The sequence below is a fragment of the Leptonotus elevatus genome, chromosome 6, assembly GCF_054856555.1.
Source record: "Leptonotus elevatus isolate MCC_2025b chromosome 6, RoL_Lele_1.0, whole genome shotgun sequence".
Taxonomy (NCBI): Eukaryota; Metazoa; Chordata; class Actinopteri; order Syngnathiformes; family Syngnathidae; genus Leptonotus; species Leptonotus elevatus.
In genome coordinates this window covers 8809717-8831956 of record NC_141244.1, presented here as the reverse complement: position 1 = coordinate 8831956, position 22240 = coordinate 8809717, and the positions used below count along the sequence as shown (strand labels likewise).

At 37.9% G+C, this 22240-nt stretch overlaps 1 protein-coding gene across 3 annotated transcripts in view; it reads right to left on the bottom strand.

The window, feature by feature from the left end:
• vps13b (vacuolar protein sorting 13 homolog B) overlaps positions 1–22240 on the bottom strand; it is a 337674-nt gene that overhangs the window by 163710 nt on the left and 151724 nt on the right. For all 3 annotated transcript variants that reach the window (XM_086077615.1, XM_086077616.1, XM_086077614.1), the window contains exons 25-27: positions 18584–18787; positions 5451–5622; positions 1144–1258 (exon numbers count right to left, since the gene is read on the bottom strand). In XM_086077615.1, the coding sequence (XP_085933741.1) occupies positions 1144–1258; positions 5451–5622; positions 18584–18787 (491 nt within the window). The remainder of the gene's footprint in view (positions 1–1143; positions 1259–5450; positions 5623–18583; positions 18788–22240) is intronic.

Here is a 22240-nt window from a genome sequence, read left to right as displayed (position 1 = left end):
TCACCGCTGACATTGTCCTGGCTTGGTGTGGTGGAGCAAACATAATGGAACACATTTTGCCCGGTGGAATCAAACTCAAATAACTACAGTAAAAAAGAAGATGAAAAAAAAAAAAGAGGGCTGCAAAAGTCTGATGTTTACGTTTAAAGCCAAGTCAGTTGTTTCAAACAGCCTCTGGCCAGTAACTAACACATACAACTATTACAAAACTGGATTGATTTCAAAATTTGGCAAATCGAAAATCCTTTTCTGTTATCATTTTGGTGGTTCGTGCACTCATTGCAAATGACAGGCTTCAATGTGGACTCAAGGCAAGGATGTTCCATCTCCACTTCACTGTCTGGCTCGATGAGAGGAGGCGGCACTTAAAGCCAAGAACGTATTTACACAGGCATGTAAGCACACGGGACTGGAAACACACACACAAATACATTATAGTCTATGGGATCCAATTGCCTCCTGCTAAGTGGACCTCAGGCACGTACATAGTGGGCACTCTTGAATTACTGAATCCAACAACGATGTAAATGTGAATAAGGACAAGCAGGAAAAACTCAAGGAGAAAGAGACTGGAAAGAAAAACAGCAATTACAAATATACTGTAATTTCGTCCCACGTTCAGGTCGTTTGGCTTTGTGTGCTTTGATAACTTCTGTGGAGAAGGTACATCGTAGAATTCCAAATGCAACTCGACTTGGAGAAAGATTACTATATATTAGGATGTCGTGGAACGACGCCAAGCGGTTTTCCTCCAGTGTGTTAATGTTTCTATGAATCAATTCAGACACCGCAGGCGCAAATAAAATGACTGATGGCCTAACTGAACTCATCTGCTCTGTGAGTCAGACTTGGGCCAGCCCAAAGCAGAGTCAAATCGTCCATCCAATTTTCTGGTCTCAAGCTGTCTGGAAAGACGATGACGCTGGGGTGATAATCCCAAAAGTCCCCCTCGCGAAGGTGGAACGGGAACAGAAAAGTGTTACTGGCATCGGTGCTAAAGCGTGTGTGTTTGTGTGCGCGCGTATGTGTGTGTTGCGGGGGTGTTATTTTTTATTACTTGGGTTTTAAGTGCTGATGTTTACTTTCCCCATGAATATACATGTGCAGAGAGAGATGCTGTGTGTCTTTGTCTGAATACTCCACCTGCATCTGTAGTGGTCAATGTTGAAACTGCCAACTTTACATTTGATCTTAGTGTATACATCCTGGATATCGACTGAGGCACTCAAGTCTTCTAGTTCACTGACCACGCAGAATTCTGTTGGGAAAAAAAAAACACACACACAAAAACCAATATTTTTATATGACATTTGTGAGTGCTGACATCCATGCATTACAAATGCTTGGCTGCACATGACTCCTTGAGCTGGAGCACTGCTAATGATGGGCGGGGCTGTCATACTTTTTGTTTCAATGGTCATACTTTCACGCTGGCAGAAAGAACCACATTGGAAAACGAGAGAATGAGTAAGAAGGCCAAATGACTTGAGTATACAGTACGACCTCAGCTTGCCAAAATGAGGAATGTGCATGTCACCCAACACTGATTGTTCATAAAGACTGCATTTAAGCAGACATACTGTACATATGCGCATTCCTCACTGCACCTTGTGTGAAAACTAAACTACCTACCACAGGCAAAATGAGTTTCACGTTCAACAAACTGATTGAGATTGTAGTGAAGCAGGCCTGTGAGCTGAGCAGATCGTTGTCATTGTTTCCACTGAAAAAGTCCCACAGTCAAAGAAAGGCTTGGGAAAATGGACTTCAAGCATGTTGTTACTGTTGCCTTGTGGTGATTTTGAGAAACAGACGTTCCTCGTGGGTTCTGACATTGAAAAACAAGGCTCGTCAGCTTTATTGTGGATATTGTGTGGAAAGAACGCGCCCAAGTTGGTACAAGTAGCTGTCAGCAACTCATACTACAAACTACAGTAGTGTTAATTTAGAAAACTTAACAAAAATAATTTCGTCAACACACATTTTTCAGCGGACTAAAACTAGACGAGAATAAAACTCTCATTAATAAACAATAACTGGGACTAAATCAGTATGCAATTTCGTCGACTAATGAAGACGAGACGAAAATGTACTTCACTTAATAAAAACTGGACTAAAATCTATGGCTATTTTAGTTCATGGACAAAAACGAGACGAAAATTATATGATTTTGTAAAATCTTGTCTCTGCTAACCCGTCACTGTGACACTGTCATGTGACACACAGTGACACACTCCTTTTCAAATGTGCAACTAGTGAGTGCAACATGCACAAACACATGGGACAGACAGGAGGTGGATTCACAGTGAACGGTAAACAATAAATAAATAAATATATATATATATATATATTTAAAATGTAACATTAATCCAACGGCTGTAACGTTCCAACAATAATGTTAATCCAACCGCTAACTAATGCTGGCTAAGCATAGCATGGAGCCATAGTAGCCACTTGTTGATATATTGTAATTGTGTCGTTGTTTTTCATCTAAAAGATGAGAGAACATTTTATGTGAAATAGTTTTCGTTTCGAAATGTTCAACATTATCTGCTGACAAAAAAATATACAGGGTTAAAATGATTGTCCAGACTAAAACTAGACTAAAACGACTTGACAGTTTTTGTTGACAAAAACTAGACGAATAAAATTATGTTTTGACTAAAAAAAAAGACTACAACGCTAGATTTATAGTCGACTAAAAATGGACTAAACAAAAACAGGATGAGGTTTAAAAATTAACAAGCGTGATTGAAACTGGACTAAAATTGAGACCAAATTTAAAAATGGCTGATAACAAAAATGAACACTACTCCGAACGTGGTTTGAGCTCAGCCCAGGCTTAAATCCACTTCTCTAAAGAAGGAATTTGGAGAGCTGATTTGGGTTTTAGAAAATCAAAATTGTTGAGGCACCTATCCACCGTTAACCCCAGAAAAAAATCGATGGCAGAAAAAATAGAGCCTACAGTATGCATTATATACATTGTACTGTAGTGCCCCTTTAATTGAAACAACAAAAGGTTATATAGCCATAGTGGCCACCAAAAAAACCCTACTAATTAGTTGTTCCGCATTCAGCCAAATTTCAGCGCTGGTAAACACAAGGTGAGTGTGTGTGTTGGGGGAGTGGGGGGGTCCCATGAAATGTCATGGGTGGAGTTGATTGCCGCTGATAATATTACAAGTTTGAGAAATAAAGTTACAATCAGGGGTGAGCGTGTGAATGAATTTCAAGTGCTGTCATTCGGCAATCATCAACAGTCGGGACACATTTTCGTCATCGTCAATCCATCAATATTTCAAGCCGAACTGTCAATCCATCATTCGTCTAACCTCACCAGCCAAATGGATAATTGTGATTCACTCAAGGGAGTTCTTCATATTATCAATCTCGTACTTCACTAGGCAGGCCCGTTCGGGGAAGGCGGGACAATACTTCAAGCTGATTGGACGATGCGACATCTTTGCAGATTTTGTTTTGACCAATCAAGGCACCGGATGAAAATCTCGTCTTCTGGCTCGTCTTAGGGAGGGAGGTGTGGGCACGAACATCTTTACCAGATAAAAAAAAGCACAAAACTCCTCTCGCTGTTCAAATTCAACAAGGAAACGGTGAGTAATTCTGCAAGAACATAATTAATTGCAGCATCCATTCGTCTGTTAGGTTTGTTCCCCCGCCATCGGCGCTTATTGGTTTCGTTCTGCCTAAAAAAACGCCTGATTGTTCCGACCTAAAAAAGGTGGGCTGCAAGTGTATCAGCGAGAGCGGTACAAGATGTATTCTCCGGAGTTTGTGAACTCACAAATACCGCGAGAATTCATCTTGCTGGCAAGGTTATCATTCGTCCACTGCACAGCAAAATGAGCGTCCGTCAATGTTTCCGTTATTCGAGGTGGGCATCAATCAATCTTCTGTCAATCAGACACACCCAAAAAAAAGAAGAAAACTCACTTCTCTCAATGTTAAATTTGTCCATTTTTAGACGACAAAATGGGCGCCCGTCATTGATGAATTGACGGAGCTTCCATCAAAATTAAGGGAAAGCCCACTGCTGCTTATAATCGAGGTGTTGTAGCGGTAATGTACAAAGTGTCCAAATTGTGAGAACCCTTTTCAAAATGTGTGACTTTTTTGCTTCAATATAAAACTAAAGCCCATATTTCACTGAGCTGTGCCGGCTTGCCAGGGTGCGCACACGGAGCGCGTGTTGCTTTTTCGGCAGGCTTCCTACAGTATTGCAAAACATTCCAAAGAGGTGTAAATTCTCTGAACTGAGGTACCGGTAGACTGATGCATGTTACAATGCTTGGTCAGGTGACAACCCCCCCAAAAAAGCCCGAGGGCAGTTTGCCATCAATTTTAATCAACATCAGATGGCGGTAATGTGCCAACAAAATATGGATAAAAATGGATGGATTAATCTCCTTTATTGTCACTATTTACTCATTCACTCCCAACCATTTTCACTGAAGCGCCCCCCTTCACTCCCAGCTGTTTTACTGGATTTTGACTAATTTTGCAAGGCCCACATAATATTGTGTTCTATTGCTATAAAACATGGAACCTACCAAAAGAAAGGTTAGAGTCCCTTCTTTCATCAGGAAAAAAAGTATATTTCTATCTGTTTCCATTTTGCAGAAATTAGCACTAGAATATAGCTAAGTTCCATCATTTTTCACAAATCTGTTTAAAACACTGGGGAAAAGAGCCTTTTTGCAACATGGTCCTGATTGATCTCTTATATTCTGCTGCCACCGGCTGGCCATTTTTTTGTAATAACTACCATTGTTTTAAATTATCTCTTCAAGTCACAGGCTGCATCAAAGCCTTCTGTATGCGTTAGCATTAAAAAAAAGAAGAAGCATATATATATGTTTTTGGAAAGATGGCAGTATTTAAAATGTAAAAGTTTTTATTTGTTTTTGGGAGCAAACAAGTTAGCATATCATGTATAAACCAGTGGGGTCAGTTGCAAATAACAATTAAGTCCCCTCAAAATGTTATGTTGGCAATTAAAGATTGCACATTTTTAAATCTGGACTGCAATTGCTAAATATAGGAGGCATCCATTAAAGGTAAATTAAGCCTTTCAGCACCACAATACATTTAACTGGGACATGACACCGCTCACTTGGATTCATCAGCCATTGATGTCAATGTTTTTTTCCCCATTATTCTTCCTCCCCAGCTACTCCTCCACTCTTGGCCTTCAAGAGTTAAATGTAAAGACGGCAAAAAGTTTACATTTCCGTCCTATTATACAGATTACTCGATCTTTTTTTTCCCAGTGTATTCATCACTGTTGAGCAGTAAAATATCAAGTTGCTCTAAAGACCTTCTCAATAAATAAATAACATTTATTCTAACTGAAAAAGGAGAAGGATGATTAAAAAAAAAATAATATTGTCTTTAGGAGAACATAAATGATAATAGTGCATATAACATACCTGTCTTTATGACTGTTGATTCAGGAGCAAACAGTTTAACAGTAACCTTGGGTAACATCCACTGCATCCAAAGGCTGACTTTTCCACTCGTCCCACCGATGCTGCTTGTTTTCTGCTCCAGGGTCACCGTGTCAGCAAAAGGACCATCATCACCTCCTGGTACTGAATCTCCCTGGGGACAAAAGGAAGCTTAAGTTAAGAGTGTGCAGCAGTGTTTATTTTAAAATATGTAGTTACTGTAAGTAAGTAACTAAAAAAGACCCAAATGATGAGTTCTATAGCATTTTTTTTTTCCCGGGATACTTGTTTTAAACTGTTCAATTTTCATTTCATCACCATCACCTATGGTTTTTTTTTTTTTGTCATCTCCCATCTCAACGTTGGTAAAGATCTGAGGAGGATGGCAATGGGGATATTTTGTGTGCCCGAGTCTTTCTTGCGAGTAAATCTGTTTTCCAAACACATATTTGCATGACTGAAAAGTGAGAGACCTGCAAATAAACAATGTGGTAATTTGAAGCTCTAGAAATGTGGGATTTTCTTTCTCTTTTTTTTTCCACAACTTCTTCCATCGCTGCCTTGTAATGACAGATTATGTCATGGTTATTGAGCCTGGCTGTGGCTGGTGGGGGAGGTTATCAACCATCTCAATTAGAAACACCACAGCTGCTGGGATGATTACAGCGTCTTTAAGAGGATCCAGATGAGGAAACTATGTCCCCATTCCAAAGTTTGGGAAGGATAAGAGCAGAACACTAATTTGCAAATTGAATGTAATCGCACAGTTTGGAGTGGCTGACAACAAGGGCTCAGTGACAATCGTATTAAAAATATATATGGATCGTGCTGATTTCAAAACATTCAACATGATGGTGTATGGGGAACGCAATACACTGATGAGAAACATGTGTCCCATGAAATATATTTGCTATTTAAGCGAGAAGAAAAGGCACGTTCTCAGAATAGAACGTTTTCAAACTGATTAACTCATTCACTCCCAGCCATTTTCACTGAAGCAACCCCATTTGCTCCCGGCTGTTTTACTGGATTTTGACTGATTTTGCAAGGCCCACACAGAGTTTTTCTTGGCTCAAAATGAGGCAGAGGTAGTATCACCCTGACTATAATGGGTTTCTACCGATACCAGGTATAGGTATCAATGTCAATACCAGTCCTATTTTAAGGTATTGGTACTCGCGTTGGTGACGGATACCATTATGGGCCGTCCTACTGCAGCCATTTTACGATCAGGGACTAGAAATGAGAAATTATATGAATACAAAGTTGCCATTAATTTTTGCCATTGTTTAACTACAATCATTAACAAATAATCCACTAGTGCATATTGAAGTGTAAATATAGTTCAGTGTTGTTGTAAAACACTATTATGTTTATTGTATATACAGTGTTTTTATGACTTTGGCGATGGCGATGGCTGGAGCGCGCCACCTCTGCAACGGTTGCTTCATGATCAGTTTCTTCTTTGGTCTTGCTTACAACCTGCAGTTAAAATGCGTTCCTGCCAAGTTCAATAAATACAGCTGGAGCGCTGTGTTGAGCAATATCAGTGGCTCAGGCTGGAGGTGGCCGCCTCTGAATTTTGTATACAGGAAAAACCCTGCTCACAGAATATTGTGTCCTATTGCTATAAAAACATAGAACCTACCAAAATAAAGTGCCTACTTTCATCAGGATTTTTATTTATTTATATCCGTTTCTGTTTCGCAGCAATTAGCATTAGAATTAGGAGTGTTAAAAAAAAAAAATATTCTGCAATTAATAGCGGCATTACAGTGCACAATTCTTGAATCGATTCAATATACGGCCGAATCGACGTTTACATTTTGATGGAAAATTCAAATGTCTTAGGGTTAGGGTATACACTTTAAGATGGAAGAATGTTATATTAATGGAACATTAACCCTTAATATTTTATTTAAGTGCTGTTCAAGCATGAAACAGACTGCAACATGTTTGTTAGATACAGTGGCTCAGTTATAAACCTGAAGTTTCAGATACATAAATACATTTTCATACAAAGCTTACACACCGTGTACATGTTTACTGATTAGTATTTTCTAAATTTGAGTAAAAATAAAATACAATTTAAAAAATCGCAATAATCAATTTATAGATCCGTATCAGGATTAATCGGCATCGGATCAAATCGTGACCTATGAATGGTGATACGGATCAAATTGCCAGGTACTACGCAATTCACACCCCTAATTAGAATATAACTTACGTTTCATCATTATTCACAAATCTGTTTAAAACAGTGAGGGAAAGAGCTTTTTGCAATATGGCCCTGGTTGATCTCTTATACTCTGCTGCCACCTGCTGGCCGTTTTTGTAATAATTACCATTGCTTTAACAATTCTCTTCAGTTCAGAGGCTTAGCATAAAAACAAAAACAACGTATAAATATGTCTGTGGGAACATGGTAATATTTAAAATAGAACGTATTGATACTTTTGTGGGAGCAAATGAGTTAAAGACATCTAAGGAAGGTTTGAGACAAAAGTATGATCAGAAGTATCACTGAAGGATAAAAATTTAACCACGGCAGGCATATATCAATCTTATTATTTTATTAGAAGTATTATTAGTAGTAGTATAAAAGGAACATTATAAACATTATAAATCCCACATAATAACACTACGCATAATTCATCAACAACATAGTTCCATCAACAGGATGAACTTAATTGTTCCATATAAATTATATTCTAAGACATACAGTATTTACTTATTATCTTAGAAGCGATTTTTTTTTCCAATCCACTGTCAAAGCACTGTTATTACATGTTTCCATGGAGAGAAACAAGGTTGTTGTGTGTCAGTGTGCCTATGTAATAACAACGACTGGCAGCGAGTAACATGAGCCCAGCAGTAATGGTGCTCAGTCCGTCTCAAAAGATATAATGTCAACTGCCATTTGGGGACTAATTATTGCTGAGCTGGAGTCAAAACATATCCCTCGTGAGTGTGTGTGTGCGTGCGGTTACGACTGTTTAGTTTACAGTTCTAGCCAGTCAGTGGGGATTACACTCTGTAATGTCAAGAGTCCAAGTAGGAGCTGGCCGCTGGCACAGTGGGACTGACCACATTGTAGTGAAGAGTTGTTATGCTGTAAAATTGGACGACCCAAAAAAAAAAAAAAAAAAAAGATCTCAGCGTTTTTACAAATCATTCTGATGGTCCAAATGTCTTAAAATTATGGGGTTAACTGTATGTTTCTCGTTTCTGTATGTCCCTAGGTCACAGTTCGGTTGAGATTCGACACTAAGGGAACAAAATGGAGACTATAAAAATAGTTTGTCTTTTGTGTGTACAGGAAAAAATGAAAAAAAAACTGCTAGTAGTAAAATCTCCAAGAATGTAAAAAAAAAGTGCATACAATAATATTGTAATGATACATTTTAATTGACATTGGATAATATATAATTTATGGGTGTCAAATTCATTTTTGTTGTGGGCCACATCGTAATTTGGGTTCCCTTCCGTGGGCTGTTATGATTGTGAAACTTTACCTGGGTTTACCTTTTTGAGCCTGATATTGATTTATAAAACCATGAATTGATTATTTATATATCTATTTTTCCCATAAATTCAGGCCATTTTTTTGGTATTTTACAGTTTTCTTGAAATTTACTATTGGATGTATTTTCTTACATTTATGAAATACCTGACATATTGCACTTTAAGACAATTCCGAAAGTTTTTTAAATTTATATTTACAATTATTGAATTTAAATTATGAAAATATTTTCTTCTCATCCTTGCTGATATCAATCTTTGTGTAGCACTTAAGTGATTATAAAGGCTTACTTTCATTAATAAACAAAATAATTTAACCAGTTACTGCCTCCACAAAATGTCATGCTTTTATCATGTCCTTGATATTTAAGAAGGATTGATGTTCCGTATTTAATCAATATCAAAATAAAATAATACATGCAAAATAAATGCATGATCGTTTTTGGCAAGCCACATAAAACGATGTGGTGGGCCAGATCTGGCCCCTGGACATTGAGCTTAACACCCATGACTTACATCTTTTCCTTGAGCAATGCCACAGCGCACAAGTGTAACATAAAATATTTGTGATAATGTTTAGAATGAGTTAAGAAATATAGCATACTGTCAAGAGCATGACACTTGCCATGTAATCCTCGAGTCAGAGGCTGAGCTTTGCTGTATTTGTTTACGGAGTAGCGTGTGACTAGGGCGTGAGACAGTTATACTTCATGTCCCATATATAAAATGTTCAGTGTGGAATTTATTTTATTTGTTTTATGAAATTGAACCAATCAGTCAAGTTAACAATAAAACAATTTATGCAACATTAATGAAATTCTTAACGTAAAAGAATGGCCAAGGGGTCACCAATAGTGTGGTGCAGTGATTTTCAAAATGTGGCCCCATAGCACAAGGAATTTATGTTGAGACACATTTAGTATGACACAACATCAACCTCTACCTCCTCAACACCCAGCCACATAAATCAGGGGGAGAACATTGACAGTGCCTCCCCCTCCCCGACCATCAGCAGACATCAAGTCAGCGGTGAGCAAGCTGTCTCCACCCTGGCAAGGCAGCAGGCCCGTACAAAGTGTGTCCAAGAATGCTGAAGGCGTGCGCTGCTGAGCTGGGGGAGCCCTTCCAGCATGTTTTCAACATGAGTCCGCATCTGGGGAAGGTTCCAACCTTGTGGAAGACATCACGTCTCATCCCAGTCCCCAACAACCAAAACCTGAGTCACACAGAGGATTTCAGACCTGTGGCCCCTGACCTCAGACTGAAGAGCCCTGAATGACTTCTGCTCCCCCCTACCTCAGATGACAGGTTCAACAAAACCTGGATCCCTGCAGTTTGCCTTACGGGCAAAAGTGGGAGCCTAAGATGTCCTCCTTGCTTCACACGACACATGGCCCTTTTTGCTACTCTCCCGAGCTATGATGCCCATCGCATTCCAGGACACCACCACACTTTGGCATACTTGTCCGCCGTCTACCCACCTCCACGTATAACGAAGAATATTGACCAAAAGAAGCATAGTTTCCAATGATGATGGACAATAAATCGCAGGTAGATGTGTCAGGTTTTTGCAATATAAAAAAGTAGAACAAGATTAGCCAACAGCTAACTTTTTCCACCATTGTGACCTGCAACCTGTAAACCCCCCCCCCCCCCCCCCCCAAAAAAAAAAGAACTCTCACAATGCAACCAGGCAAGGCTTCTCAGATGAATCACAATTAAAGTTTAGATGTTCTGGTAGGCTTTTCCTGACATTTTTGTTTCTCTCTAGCATAATCTTCGTGTTAAGAATGAGTTGGTTATTGGAACTGTTCACAATTCCCTCCACCTTGACTAAGGCTCATGGTCCCAGCTGAAGAAAAGCAGACCCACAGCATAATATTGCCACCACTATGATTCACTGCAGGTATGGTGTTCTGGTGATCAGGGGCTTCATTTATAACACAGTACGTCAGAACCTGCGCACAAAAGTACGTACGAACGAAACCCAAACCTCATGTAAGCCGGAAAAATTGTGTGCAGGAGATTTCACGCCATTCCCCGCCCTGAGTCCGCCCATTTCACCCTATATTTAGCAAACATGTGCATTTATATGATGCACGTGTTGGCGAACAACAAATCAAAACAATGGACGGTCAGGGAAAGGCAAGAAAGAAGGCTGACTTTACCATGATGTAGGCTACATTTAATTTTTGTGTGAATAAAAAAATACATTGAAACCCTCATTGGAGAGATCGCGTCACGGAAGGCTGTGATTTTTGGGACATACACAGCATGAGGATCGCCAATACGCAATCAGGCCGAGTTGCGCAAATGCCACCGCAGGGCGCACAGTGGCAGATTAATTTTTTTTATTAAAAAACATAATAATAATAATAATTTTGTCAGATACAAAAGTGAGCATAAAAAAAATATTTATTTGACCAATTTTAATGTCTTTACTCTGACTTTACTAATGCACTAGAAAAATTGAGACAGAGGGGAAAATTAGGCGATCAATAGGCCCCCCTAGTATCTATTATTATTCCCAATGTGTTGTTTATGGAGCTTCGACCAACATCGCGGCTGTGTGGATTGCATTGTGAACATTTATGACAGACTTATTTTATTTATTTATTTGCAGGACAAAAGCCTACAATTATATCAAGTACCAGTATTTTTCTAGCAATTTTTTTTATCCTTATTGTCTTCTGTCAATATAATACGTTTTATTTAGCCTTTATTGGCATTTGTGCCAGCGGGCGGGTGAGATTACTGTACAGGCGCATATTTTTGCATGGTGCGGTGATGTGATGCGTAATGACATTAGTTGTCATTAATATGATTTGTAGCATGAGGTTTTTCCAAGATAGGTGACCAATGCGAGAAAATGGTTGTTTAAAATGTTTAAGTTCATTCGCGTGCTTTCTGCCACGCATACTTGTGACGTGTGTAAAGCGACACGTTCAGTTTGTTTTCTATAAATACCAACTTTGGTGCAGAAATGTTCATACGTAGGGTTTTGGCCTCATTTTGATTGTACGTGAGCTTTATAAACGGTGTTTTGTGTTTGTGTCAAACATAATCTTTAGAATTATGGTCAAAAAGTTCAACCTTGGTTTAATCAAATTACAGCATAACACATTTTCCCCACACGTGAGCCGACTTTGAATTATTTTATTTGTAACATAAGGCTTATGTCTAACCTAACATATAGCCAAGAAGACGGGAGATTGTTGTCACGTGCTAAACATACATTTGCCCGAAATTCCTGCATATCCTGAAAGTTGGTCTCAACCTCTTGACATCCTCCCTAATCAATTTTCTTAGCATTTCACCAGTTTTGAAAGTGAAGTCAAATTTGTGGTAATGCCACTGTTGAGTATATTTTTATATCTTTGAACAATGAGCTAACTCTAATGCTGTGGAAGCTCTCTGTGAATCATGGTTTTTGCTTTAAAATAGGACTAGAGATATAATCAGGAAAAGCTTACAAGATAATTTTAATTTTGAGGGAGTTAATCAGAGGCACTTTAATTGCTGGCAGGTGTGTGTGTGCACTTACTCCCATTTAACATGTTTTAATGTGACTATTAATTCTGAACACAGCCACATCTCCACTTATAAGTGATACCGCTTAGTTGTTTATTTTACTTCACCACATTTGTTTTGTTTTAATCGAGTTGTGCATGCTAGAAGTCATGGGAAAAGTGTTGAAATTATTTGTCTTGATGTATCTTCTTTTTTGGGGGGGGGCACAAAAAGACACATTTAAATCCACTGTAGATAAATGTAAAGCTCATTCAGACTTCACTGAGCTGCTACAATGCCACACTCCCCCATAGAGCCTCTTTTCCTCTGATTCAAAGTTTCTTTCCCAACAACACAGGACCGGTTTGACGAAACCTTGTCCATTGCTGCTCATCACTCTGGAACACATTTCCCCAACACACACTTTCCCGCAACTGCACAGGCATAGACACTGCTAAAAAAACATCTATTTATCTATTCAAAATTACATTTTACAAATCTAGCTTTACATATTATAAGCAGTTTGGAAAATTGATGGATGCTGTTTTTACATGTTATTTTAAAATGCCATTTGAGTACTTTGAAATATAAAAACTCTATTCATTCGGACATTTAATTGGCATAGCTGCAATATTAACACATACATAGAACTAGGGAATTTCTCAGCCTCGTCAGTTTCAAGTTATTTTGTGATTATTCTAACTTTAACACGAGAACCAATACATTTGCTCTTGTATACTAGCTCGATAAGATTAAATAAATAAAAGGATTAAATAGTTACACATAAAATAACTGAAATACAAAAAGAATATGAGCAGATGAGCAAAAAGGGAAATAAAAAAAAGAATAATACACTACAAGGACACCATTTAGTTCATGTTTAATCTATCTAACTAAAATTACCCCTGCTCCACTCATCAAGGTGATAACTTAAAGAAAACACGAGGCGGGTTCCTTCACATTCCTAAGCTGCCAGTTGGGGCCCTAAATACACACACATATCCTCTTTTCCCCACACCTTCAAAAGTAGTATACAGTTTAATTTTGGGGCCTCCACGCTATACATGGGCAGCGGATCCAAGTTTATTTTTGCTGTAAAGTTTGTCTTTGCTCATCAGAAAGACCCAAATACTGGCAGACAACAGCAGGCTGTGAAGTGTCAAAAAATGAAAGAGGGAAGGACGGACATCGGGGAGCTGAGAGCAGATTAATAATAATCAATGTTATTTTGAATGTGTCTTTAAAAAAACAAAAGGATAATAAACAGTAAAATGTATTTGAAAATATATTAACTCATTCACTCCCAGCCATTTTCACTAAAGCCATCCCCTTCGCTCCTGGCTGTTTTACTGGATTTTGACAAATTGTGCAAGGTCCACAGAATATTCTGTTCTATTGCTATAAAAACATGGAACCTACCAAAAGAAAGATTTCTTTCATCAGGAGAAAAAGTATATTTTATCTGTTTCCATTTTGCAGCAATTAGCATTAGAATATAGCTAAGTTTCATTGATATTCACAAACCTGTTGAAAACACTGAAAAAAAGAGCTTGTTAAAACACGGCCCTGGCTGATCTCGTATACTCTGCTGCTACCTGCTGGCCGTTTTTTGTAGTAACTACAATTGCTTCAAGTGACCTCTTCATGTCAGAAGCTGTATGAAAGCCTTCTGTATGCCCGAGCATAAAAAATAAAAACAAAACGTATAAATACATTTTTGGGAGTGAAGGACAAAGTTTTAAAAAACATATTTATATGTTTTTTAGGTTTGAATGAGTTAAAAACACAAGATGTGCCAATGTAAAAAAGCTACAACAGATGAGTCAGAGTATGAAATTCTGAAGAATAATTGTTTTAAGTTTGAGTTTGAAGGTCTGTGTTGAACAGGTCAAGTGGTATTGCGTTGCAGAGGTGAATGTTCTGCCAAAAGAGGTGATGCGGGCAGGCGGCTCATTGAGGTTGATATATATATATACAAATTCAAATTTATATATGTATTTATACATGTATATATATATATATATATATATATATATACATACATATATACATACATACATATATGTATATATATATATATATATATACATACATATATATATATATATATATACATACATATATATATATATATATATATATATATACATACATATATATATATATATATATATATACATACATATATATATATATATATATATATATATATACATACATATATATATATATATACATTTAATGTTATGAGGATGTCTTCCACATTTTTTGATCCACTGCATACGCTCATCATCCTCTTTTTCTAATCAGTTAATTAATTGCATAATTTAAAATGGAAAAAAAATTACCCTAATATTTTAACATGAACACATATTCTAAATGTGATAAGCAAACATTTATTAAATGCTTTACTTAAATGCATGTAATTATGTTTATTGCTCAATCACAACCTGTGCTACCTTAAACGTAGCCATTCGCTGTCACGCTAAAGGATAATCTATGGTCAAAATTAATAGTGCGATTAATCTGCGTTGATTCATGATTAATGCGAGCATTTTTTGTGATTAATCAGTTAATGCTTTAACTTTGACAGCATATATATATATATATATATATATATATGCTAAAATACAGAAGATAGCATTACTGTCAAAGAAAACAATAAAATAAGGAAATAAATAAAGAAGAGACAATACAAGAAAGAGAATGGGGCAAAAAGAGGAATGATAAAATCATTAACTATGGTAGTATTTAAAATGTTAGAGGTGAGGAAGTGAATCTGTGTGTGTGAGATGTGGGTATATGTATAACATCCACCAGGTATGGAAGGCAGAGGGGGTGAAGTTATGGATTGACCTTGAAAGCCAGCAGAAAAATTTTGAAATATATTTGACATTTAACTGGCAGCCAGTGGAGGTGCTGTAAGACTGGGATGATGTGGTGGAAGGAGTTTTTCTTTGTGTTATGACTCAGCTGAATTCTGAACCAGTTGGAGTTCATGGAAGGATTTGTGAGTGAGACCAAAGTGCTGAAAGCTCAACAGCCGTTGACATGACAAGTGAATTTTTTTACTGCATGTTTGAAGTATGCGGACCGTGTGATAGTATCGATTATGTAGCTTGAAACGATAAGGTGCTGTCGAGGATGACACCTACACTCTTAACATGGAAAGAGGGGGAAATGGGTCTTAGAAAGTTTACACTGAATTACGATTTGAGTTCAGTGAGACCTGCTGTGAGATAAGAAGGTTTGCTGGAGAGGTAGAGCTGAGGGTCAAACGCATAGCAATGGAAGTGGATGTTGTATTTGCGAAAGATATTGCAGATGATAATGAAGATATGTGACGAAGAGGAGGGGTCACTTATACCGTAAGTTACTCAAACAGGTTGTTATGATAAAAAGAAAGAAGTGAACAATAAATGAGATGATAGGAGCAAAGGATTTTTTCTCTTCTTTGAAGTTGATTCCGTGAATTATTGACACTAACTTGCCACATCTTGACACAGAGGCGTTAAATCATCACATTTGGCAACGTTATAGCTTTATGGCATGCTAGTGTGTTGTGATAGGTGGGTGGAGGGCATGCTTTGCAGTTGGCAGAATAAGACGTGGGGTGGGTGGGGTGGGTGTGGCGGGCTGGGGCTTTTTTGCACCATGAGTGACTTTGTGAAATGGAAGATTACTCTTCCATGGTCAGGAATTATTCAATGTCTGTGGAAAAATAAAAAATACATAGAAAATATGAAGTTTATTACAGAATATTTAAAAAAGTGATTTCTTCTACAGTAAGTCTGTAATTAATCAATCTGAGAAACTATATTTAAACAGGACTTTAATTAAAAAATAACATTCTTTATTCGATGGTGCACAATTGCCATTTATTGAATGACTTGATTGGTAGTTGGCATGTGTTGTGGCCTGGCTATGATTAAAAAATAGGGAGTAAGAGGAGGTCATGGGGTGTGCTTCTTGGGGAGAGCGTGCTGCCACTACTGCTGAGACTTATCAAAACAGCTCCTACATTCTTGCTTAATCATCAACCTTCCACAGGACTAAACACTTCTACCAATGTTTGTACTTAAGTAAACAGTTACAAGTGGGTTGTCAGGGGACTCGAAGGCACACACACAAAGCCCGTCCCTGACTAACTAAACTGTTGCCTTGCCACTGGTTCCACAAACGATGCGAGGATAAACAAATGTTGATGGCTCGAAAATTAACGCAGAAACAGATGCACATAGGCATATGGTATGAAAATACCGTGAATACTGACTCACTTTATTGGCTCTCAGATGTCATAACGTTGTTTCTATGATCCCGGAGGGCCACACATTTCTGACAGGTCCAATGTGGTCAAAGAGTAGTCATTAAATCACTGGCTGCTTGCCACAGCTTAACAACACAAACACTCATCTAGACCATCATTTTAATGGAGCTGGCTTTTCAACCGCTCACAAAAATCTCACGATGCACGAGAGATGAAAAGGGTTTTTGGGTTTACCAATAAACTGTGAAAACATTTCAGTTAGTATTACTGTTGCTTTTTAGTAAAAAAATATACATTAATCTTGTTCTGTTTTGTTTGTATTTAATTAAATTTTAATAATTATGTCCACCACAATTTTGATATGAAATTTTCATACCGTACACACATGGGCATGAATTATATAAATACCTTACACTGCTCATTACCACCATCATTATTGCTTAGGTAAATACCCCCAAACAAGGATAACCATTTATTACCATCAATAGAGAAACAACATACATAAATAGTCTTAAAAACAGACCATTCAATTCAATGCAAAAGCTGTATCACTCTTTTCCCTACACAAAGACAACGATGTCATGTGTTTCTGCAACAAGTTTGACGTTTGCAAAATAATGTCTGGATGTTCTGCAATATTACCGCTAAACTAGTGTATAAACATATGAAACTAAAGTGCTGCTTTGCCACCTTGGGGTCAAAAAGAGGAAAATACACCTTCTGGAGTAGCCCAGGCCTATATCTGATTTAAATTCTGTAAAAAGACCACAAGAGTGATTCATACCAGACATTCCAGGAATATTGATGAACTGAAAAAAAAAAATTCAAGTAAAATGGTCATCTGATCGGCAATTATTGGAAATGTTTGGTTGATGCTTTTGATGCCAAAATAGGCCGAATCTGTTTATCAAATCCAAGGGTTCCCATAGTCCCAACTGTTTGTGTGGTATTAGTTTGAGAAAACTACATTTATCTATTGCGACTTACATGAAAACCAGATCACATTTTATGACCAATTTATGCAGAAATTCAGCTAAACTAAGCTACATTTTCCTTCAACTCAATATTAAGCCAAAACCTGCTCTATTGTATATAAAATGTTTATCTCATTGAGTGCTTACAAAATAAATCAACAGCATAAATATGTACCAAAGTCTTAAATAGCATGTTTAAATGTATCATCATCACACATAGCATGGTTGCAATTTGGCAGGACGTACGCACAGTGAAAGTAAAAAAATTAAAAATGAGGCCAAATTATTGAGACTGTATGACAAAGTATAAAGAACAGCAAGAACTAATTAATATGTATGAGCTAGAATATGTCATGATAGCATTCAAATTTCTGGCCATCAGGAAGTTCGGAAGAAGTCCCATGCGGCCGGTCCGTTTTACAGTGCAACATGGCTTTCCAATTATGCCAGGAAAGTACTGTGTCGCAGACCATCACCCGCATATGTCCCCCCCCCCCCCCCCGGTCTGTTGATGAAAAGATGTTACTGCCCCTCCACCCAAAAAAGAGCAAAGACACCTATGAAAAAAAAATAATTATATATATATATATATATATATATATATATATATATTTATTTATTTATTTTTCTTTAGGGGAAAATATATATTTCAGTTTGCTTGTAACAAACTTCACTGACTGTTAAATAGTTAAATTAGCAGATTTCTCATCTTTGTTGGGGTCAACAAATATGCAAGACAAATTAGGTAAGTACAAAAAAAATTTGGGGCAAAGGAGTTGCCTTTGACAGTTACATTTTACCACAGTTTAACAAAGCATCAACATTGTAGCTGCATAACAAACCTCAGTAGGTGATCCCACATCTGCAGATGGGCTATAGGTGCTGGTGTCAGGCAGAACTGTACCAGCACTGCTGTGTACTGAGGAGGATGGAGCAGCACCAACGGGGGGCTCCGGGATACTGGCTGACTGACGCAAGATGCCATGCTTCTGGAGACGAGCCCATGTTGACGTCCAGCTGAGAAGGAGCTTGTACAGCAGTTGCACCTGAAGAGTGACCAAAAAGGTAAAAAAAAAGAAAAAAAAGAAAAAAAAAAGGTTTAGCTTTCAATAAATTTGGCCCGCCATTCCAGTTGAGAAAAATTCAAGATAAACCTACAAAGCATTACACACTTCTTAGTATTTGAAAGCAGATTATTAAGTATTTTGGACCAAAACGTAACTAAAGGGAGTTCTTGTGTAGTTGAGGTCATTACCACTGATTTGGCTTGACAGTTTGGTAGTTGTGTGACACTAAATCTTGTTACAGCTTGACGAGTAGCCAGAGATGGACCACAATCCATTCCCTTACTCTCATGAACTACAACATTGATAGATTTTGTCTGACTTGAAACTGTGAGACTCCAATGAAAAAAGTGATTATTTTGAATGTGCAATCATTTGAAAGGCACCACATGCTAACACATATGCCTTACTATTTTTTTCGTTATCTATAACAACAGAAATCCCAAAGAATTAGCCTAAGAGGAAACTTCTGTTGTCTCATCAATTTCCCATTAAAATAACCTCACCACAGTAAGGAAAAACCGAAGGCTTGGCGTCAAAGTGTTGGGAGCAATTCATCATGTGCTCACTTGAGGCCTTAACTTTAAACAACAAAGCCAAAAACATGAGTGGAAAACATGACAGGGGAAAGCATGGGGGACATGATGTGATGCTTTCACTTATTCATGCATTCAACTAAGACTTATTTCGACAAAAGCGACACTCTTTCACCATGAGGTCAGATGTAGATTTCAAATGTCTCGCTTCCGAAGGCAACCAAACACCTCTATAACTCCACCCTGTCCATACTACCGCTAGCCCCTTGAAAGTGGAAGGTGCACAGATATATGAGAACACACAAAATAACTTTAAACAAGTCCAAACACAATTTTATTTTTCTCAGCTGCTCATTCGCCCACACATGCAAGCCTGTTAGCACATACATTAAGAGGGAATTCTTTCTATAAATAAATGGAAATCAGCGCAATTCATTACAGCTGGGTTATTTCAAACATGTCTAGGAGGACCTGCTAACGCTAGTCCAGCAGTCATGCAGCGACAGAGCCAACAGCTGTCAGCCATACCCAAGCAAGTGGACTTTGCCTCAGGCAGCAGAGACCTGACACCCAGCACCATTCACTGAGTCTGAGGCCAGTAAATCAAACACAAGACCTACAGAATAGAGTGACGGAGCTAGAGAATGACTGTCATGGTCAATAAATTAACACGATTCGGAGCTAAGTCTTGACTGTAATCCCTATTGCTACCATGAAAATGCTAGCATCTTACTAAATGAAATTCACATGAGGGCATATTCTCCTCTTTGCGCTTAAGTCAATTTTTTAAGTGCTTTTCTTGCGCACTTTCAAGGAGTGGCCACTCGCCCGTCAGGGTTCTAAAATACATATATGGAATTGAAGGGAAGTGGAAAGTCAGTTTTTTGAAAGATGCAGCCGATAAAAAGCCGCTGCATTGGTTTTACTCGTCATTATGAGCATAGAAAAGAAAGGAGATTCATCAGGTCTAAATATTAGTAATGACTCAGCATATAATCAAAAAAGCCATACCCAGCACTGCCAGACATGAGCATGCCATTTCAAAAGGAATTACAGATTAAAAAGAAAAACAGAAACATTACCAGACCAGTTCTTCAAATAATGGGCTTTTCACCACAAACACATTACGTACTATAGTTTGTTTCTGGAACCAATTTCATGCAATATCACCACGTCTCATCTCTGCGGTCTGAGACATTGTGACCACTCAAAAGGTTGCCCCAATCAAGTGTTTACAGAAAACCTAATTTCATACAACTAATTCAATTGGCATGTGTACCTTTCAGTATAACCATGAAACAACACAGTCAATTAGCTTTGGCGGCCGTAGCTCAGGGTGTAGAGACGGTCGTTCAGTAACCAGAAGGTTGGCTGTTTGATCCCCGCTCTCCCCAAGTCAAGCCTCCAGTGCTACTCACACTGGTGTATGGAAGGTGCGAATGTTTGGTGGTGGTCAGAGGGGCCGTAGGCGCACTCTGGCAGCCATACTTCCGTCAGCCTGCCGCAGGGCAGCTGTGGCTACTTAAGTAGCTTACTGCCACTACAGTGTGAATGTGTGAGCGCACAAATAATGCAACCACTGTAACCACAGTCTTTGAGTATCTGATTAGATAGAAAAGCGCTATATAAATCTGTAATAAAGATGGCCTCACCAAAAGTAAAGCATATTAATACCAAGCTCAACAATAGGTATAACTAATATTCCAACAGATTATTTTAATTTGACCACAAATGAGGCAAAGTAATTTCATTTGAGAATAACACAAAGTATATATATATATATATATATATAACTTTATCGGAATAAAATCAGATAAAAAAAAAGAGTAATGGAGATACATTTCAGATCATGATTAGTGGTAATATAATACACTTTGCATTGCTGATGGAAATGCAAACAGACAAGTAAATACCAGATACAAGTACCAACAACGTGGCATTTTCAATATATAATAATAATATTATATATAATAATATTTGCAATCAGAAATCTTATTTACTGTTGGACACTAAATTGTAAACAGCCACAACACAATTAAGTAGTTAATGCATGCAGGACCTCACAATCACATCCAACTGTGTTTATTTATTTTGATTTATAAAGTGAAAATATAACTCAAAAAATGAAGAGCTCCCCCACCCCCACCCCCCAAAAGTGGTGCTTTTATTTCAATGTGCATGTTGGCAGTACAAGTGAGCAAGAGCAACAACTTGTGCGTTCAGTGTTGACAATGTTTGTGATTTTGCCGCTATATTTAGCAACTATTCCAACCACTATGCTAACCATATTTAAAAATATATATTTTTTTTTTTAAAAAAAAGGGGGGGGGTGAAGCAAATGCTACTTATGCTAGCAACTTTCCCATTAGCTGCATGCTGGAGGTAAAAGGGGAATTTTTCCCAATGATTTGTGAGTTCCAAGAACAGCTAATATCAATTAGTGGTTTGTGCTCATAATGTCAGCAGACTTTAAACATTTTTGGGGGGAAAAACAATGCACACTGTGGACATAGTTTGTGAATGTTGTATATAGTGATGTAGAGGTGGTAATATATGTATAGTAGTATTATTCAATGCAAATACATTCACTTTATGGAACATGCATGTTGGCTGCCCTGCAGCAGCCTTGTGATCAGGAGCGCTGGTGGCTCCACAGGACAGGCCTCGAAAGTTTGGATCTACTTATCATCCATTTTACAGAGCATAATTTGTAGTCGGATTAAAAAAAATTTTATTGTCACCCTTGTTTACCTTTAAATAGCTCTACACAGCTGACGTGGCTCATCATTTACCTGCCCGGAAGTTATGTCAGGGTGGTCAAGTGGTATTGGTGTGTTAGTATTAGAGCATTATTTCTGAGTCTGAGTACAGGTACGTATGTATGGTATCGGTGCATATC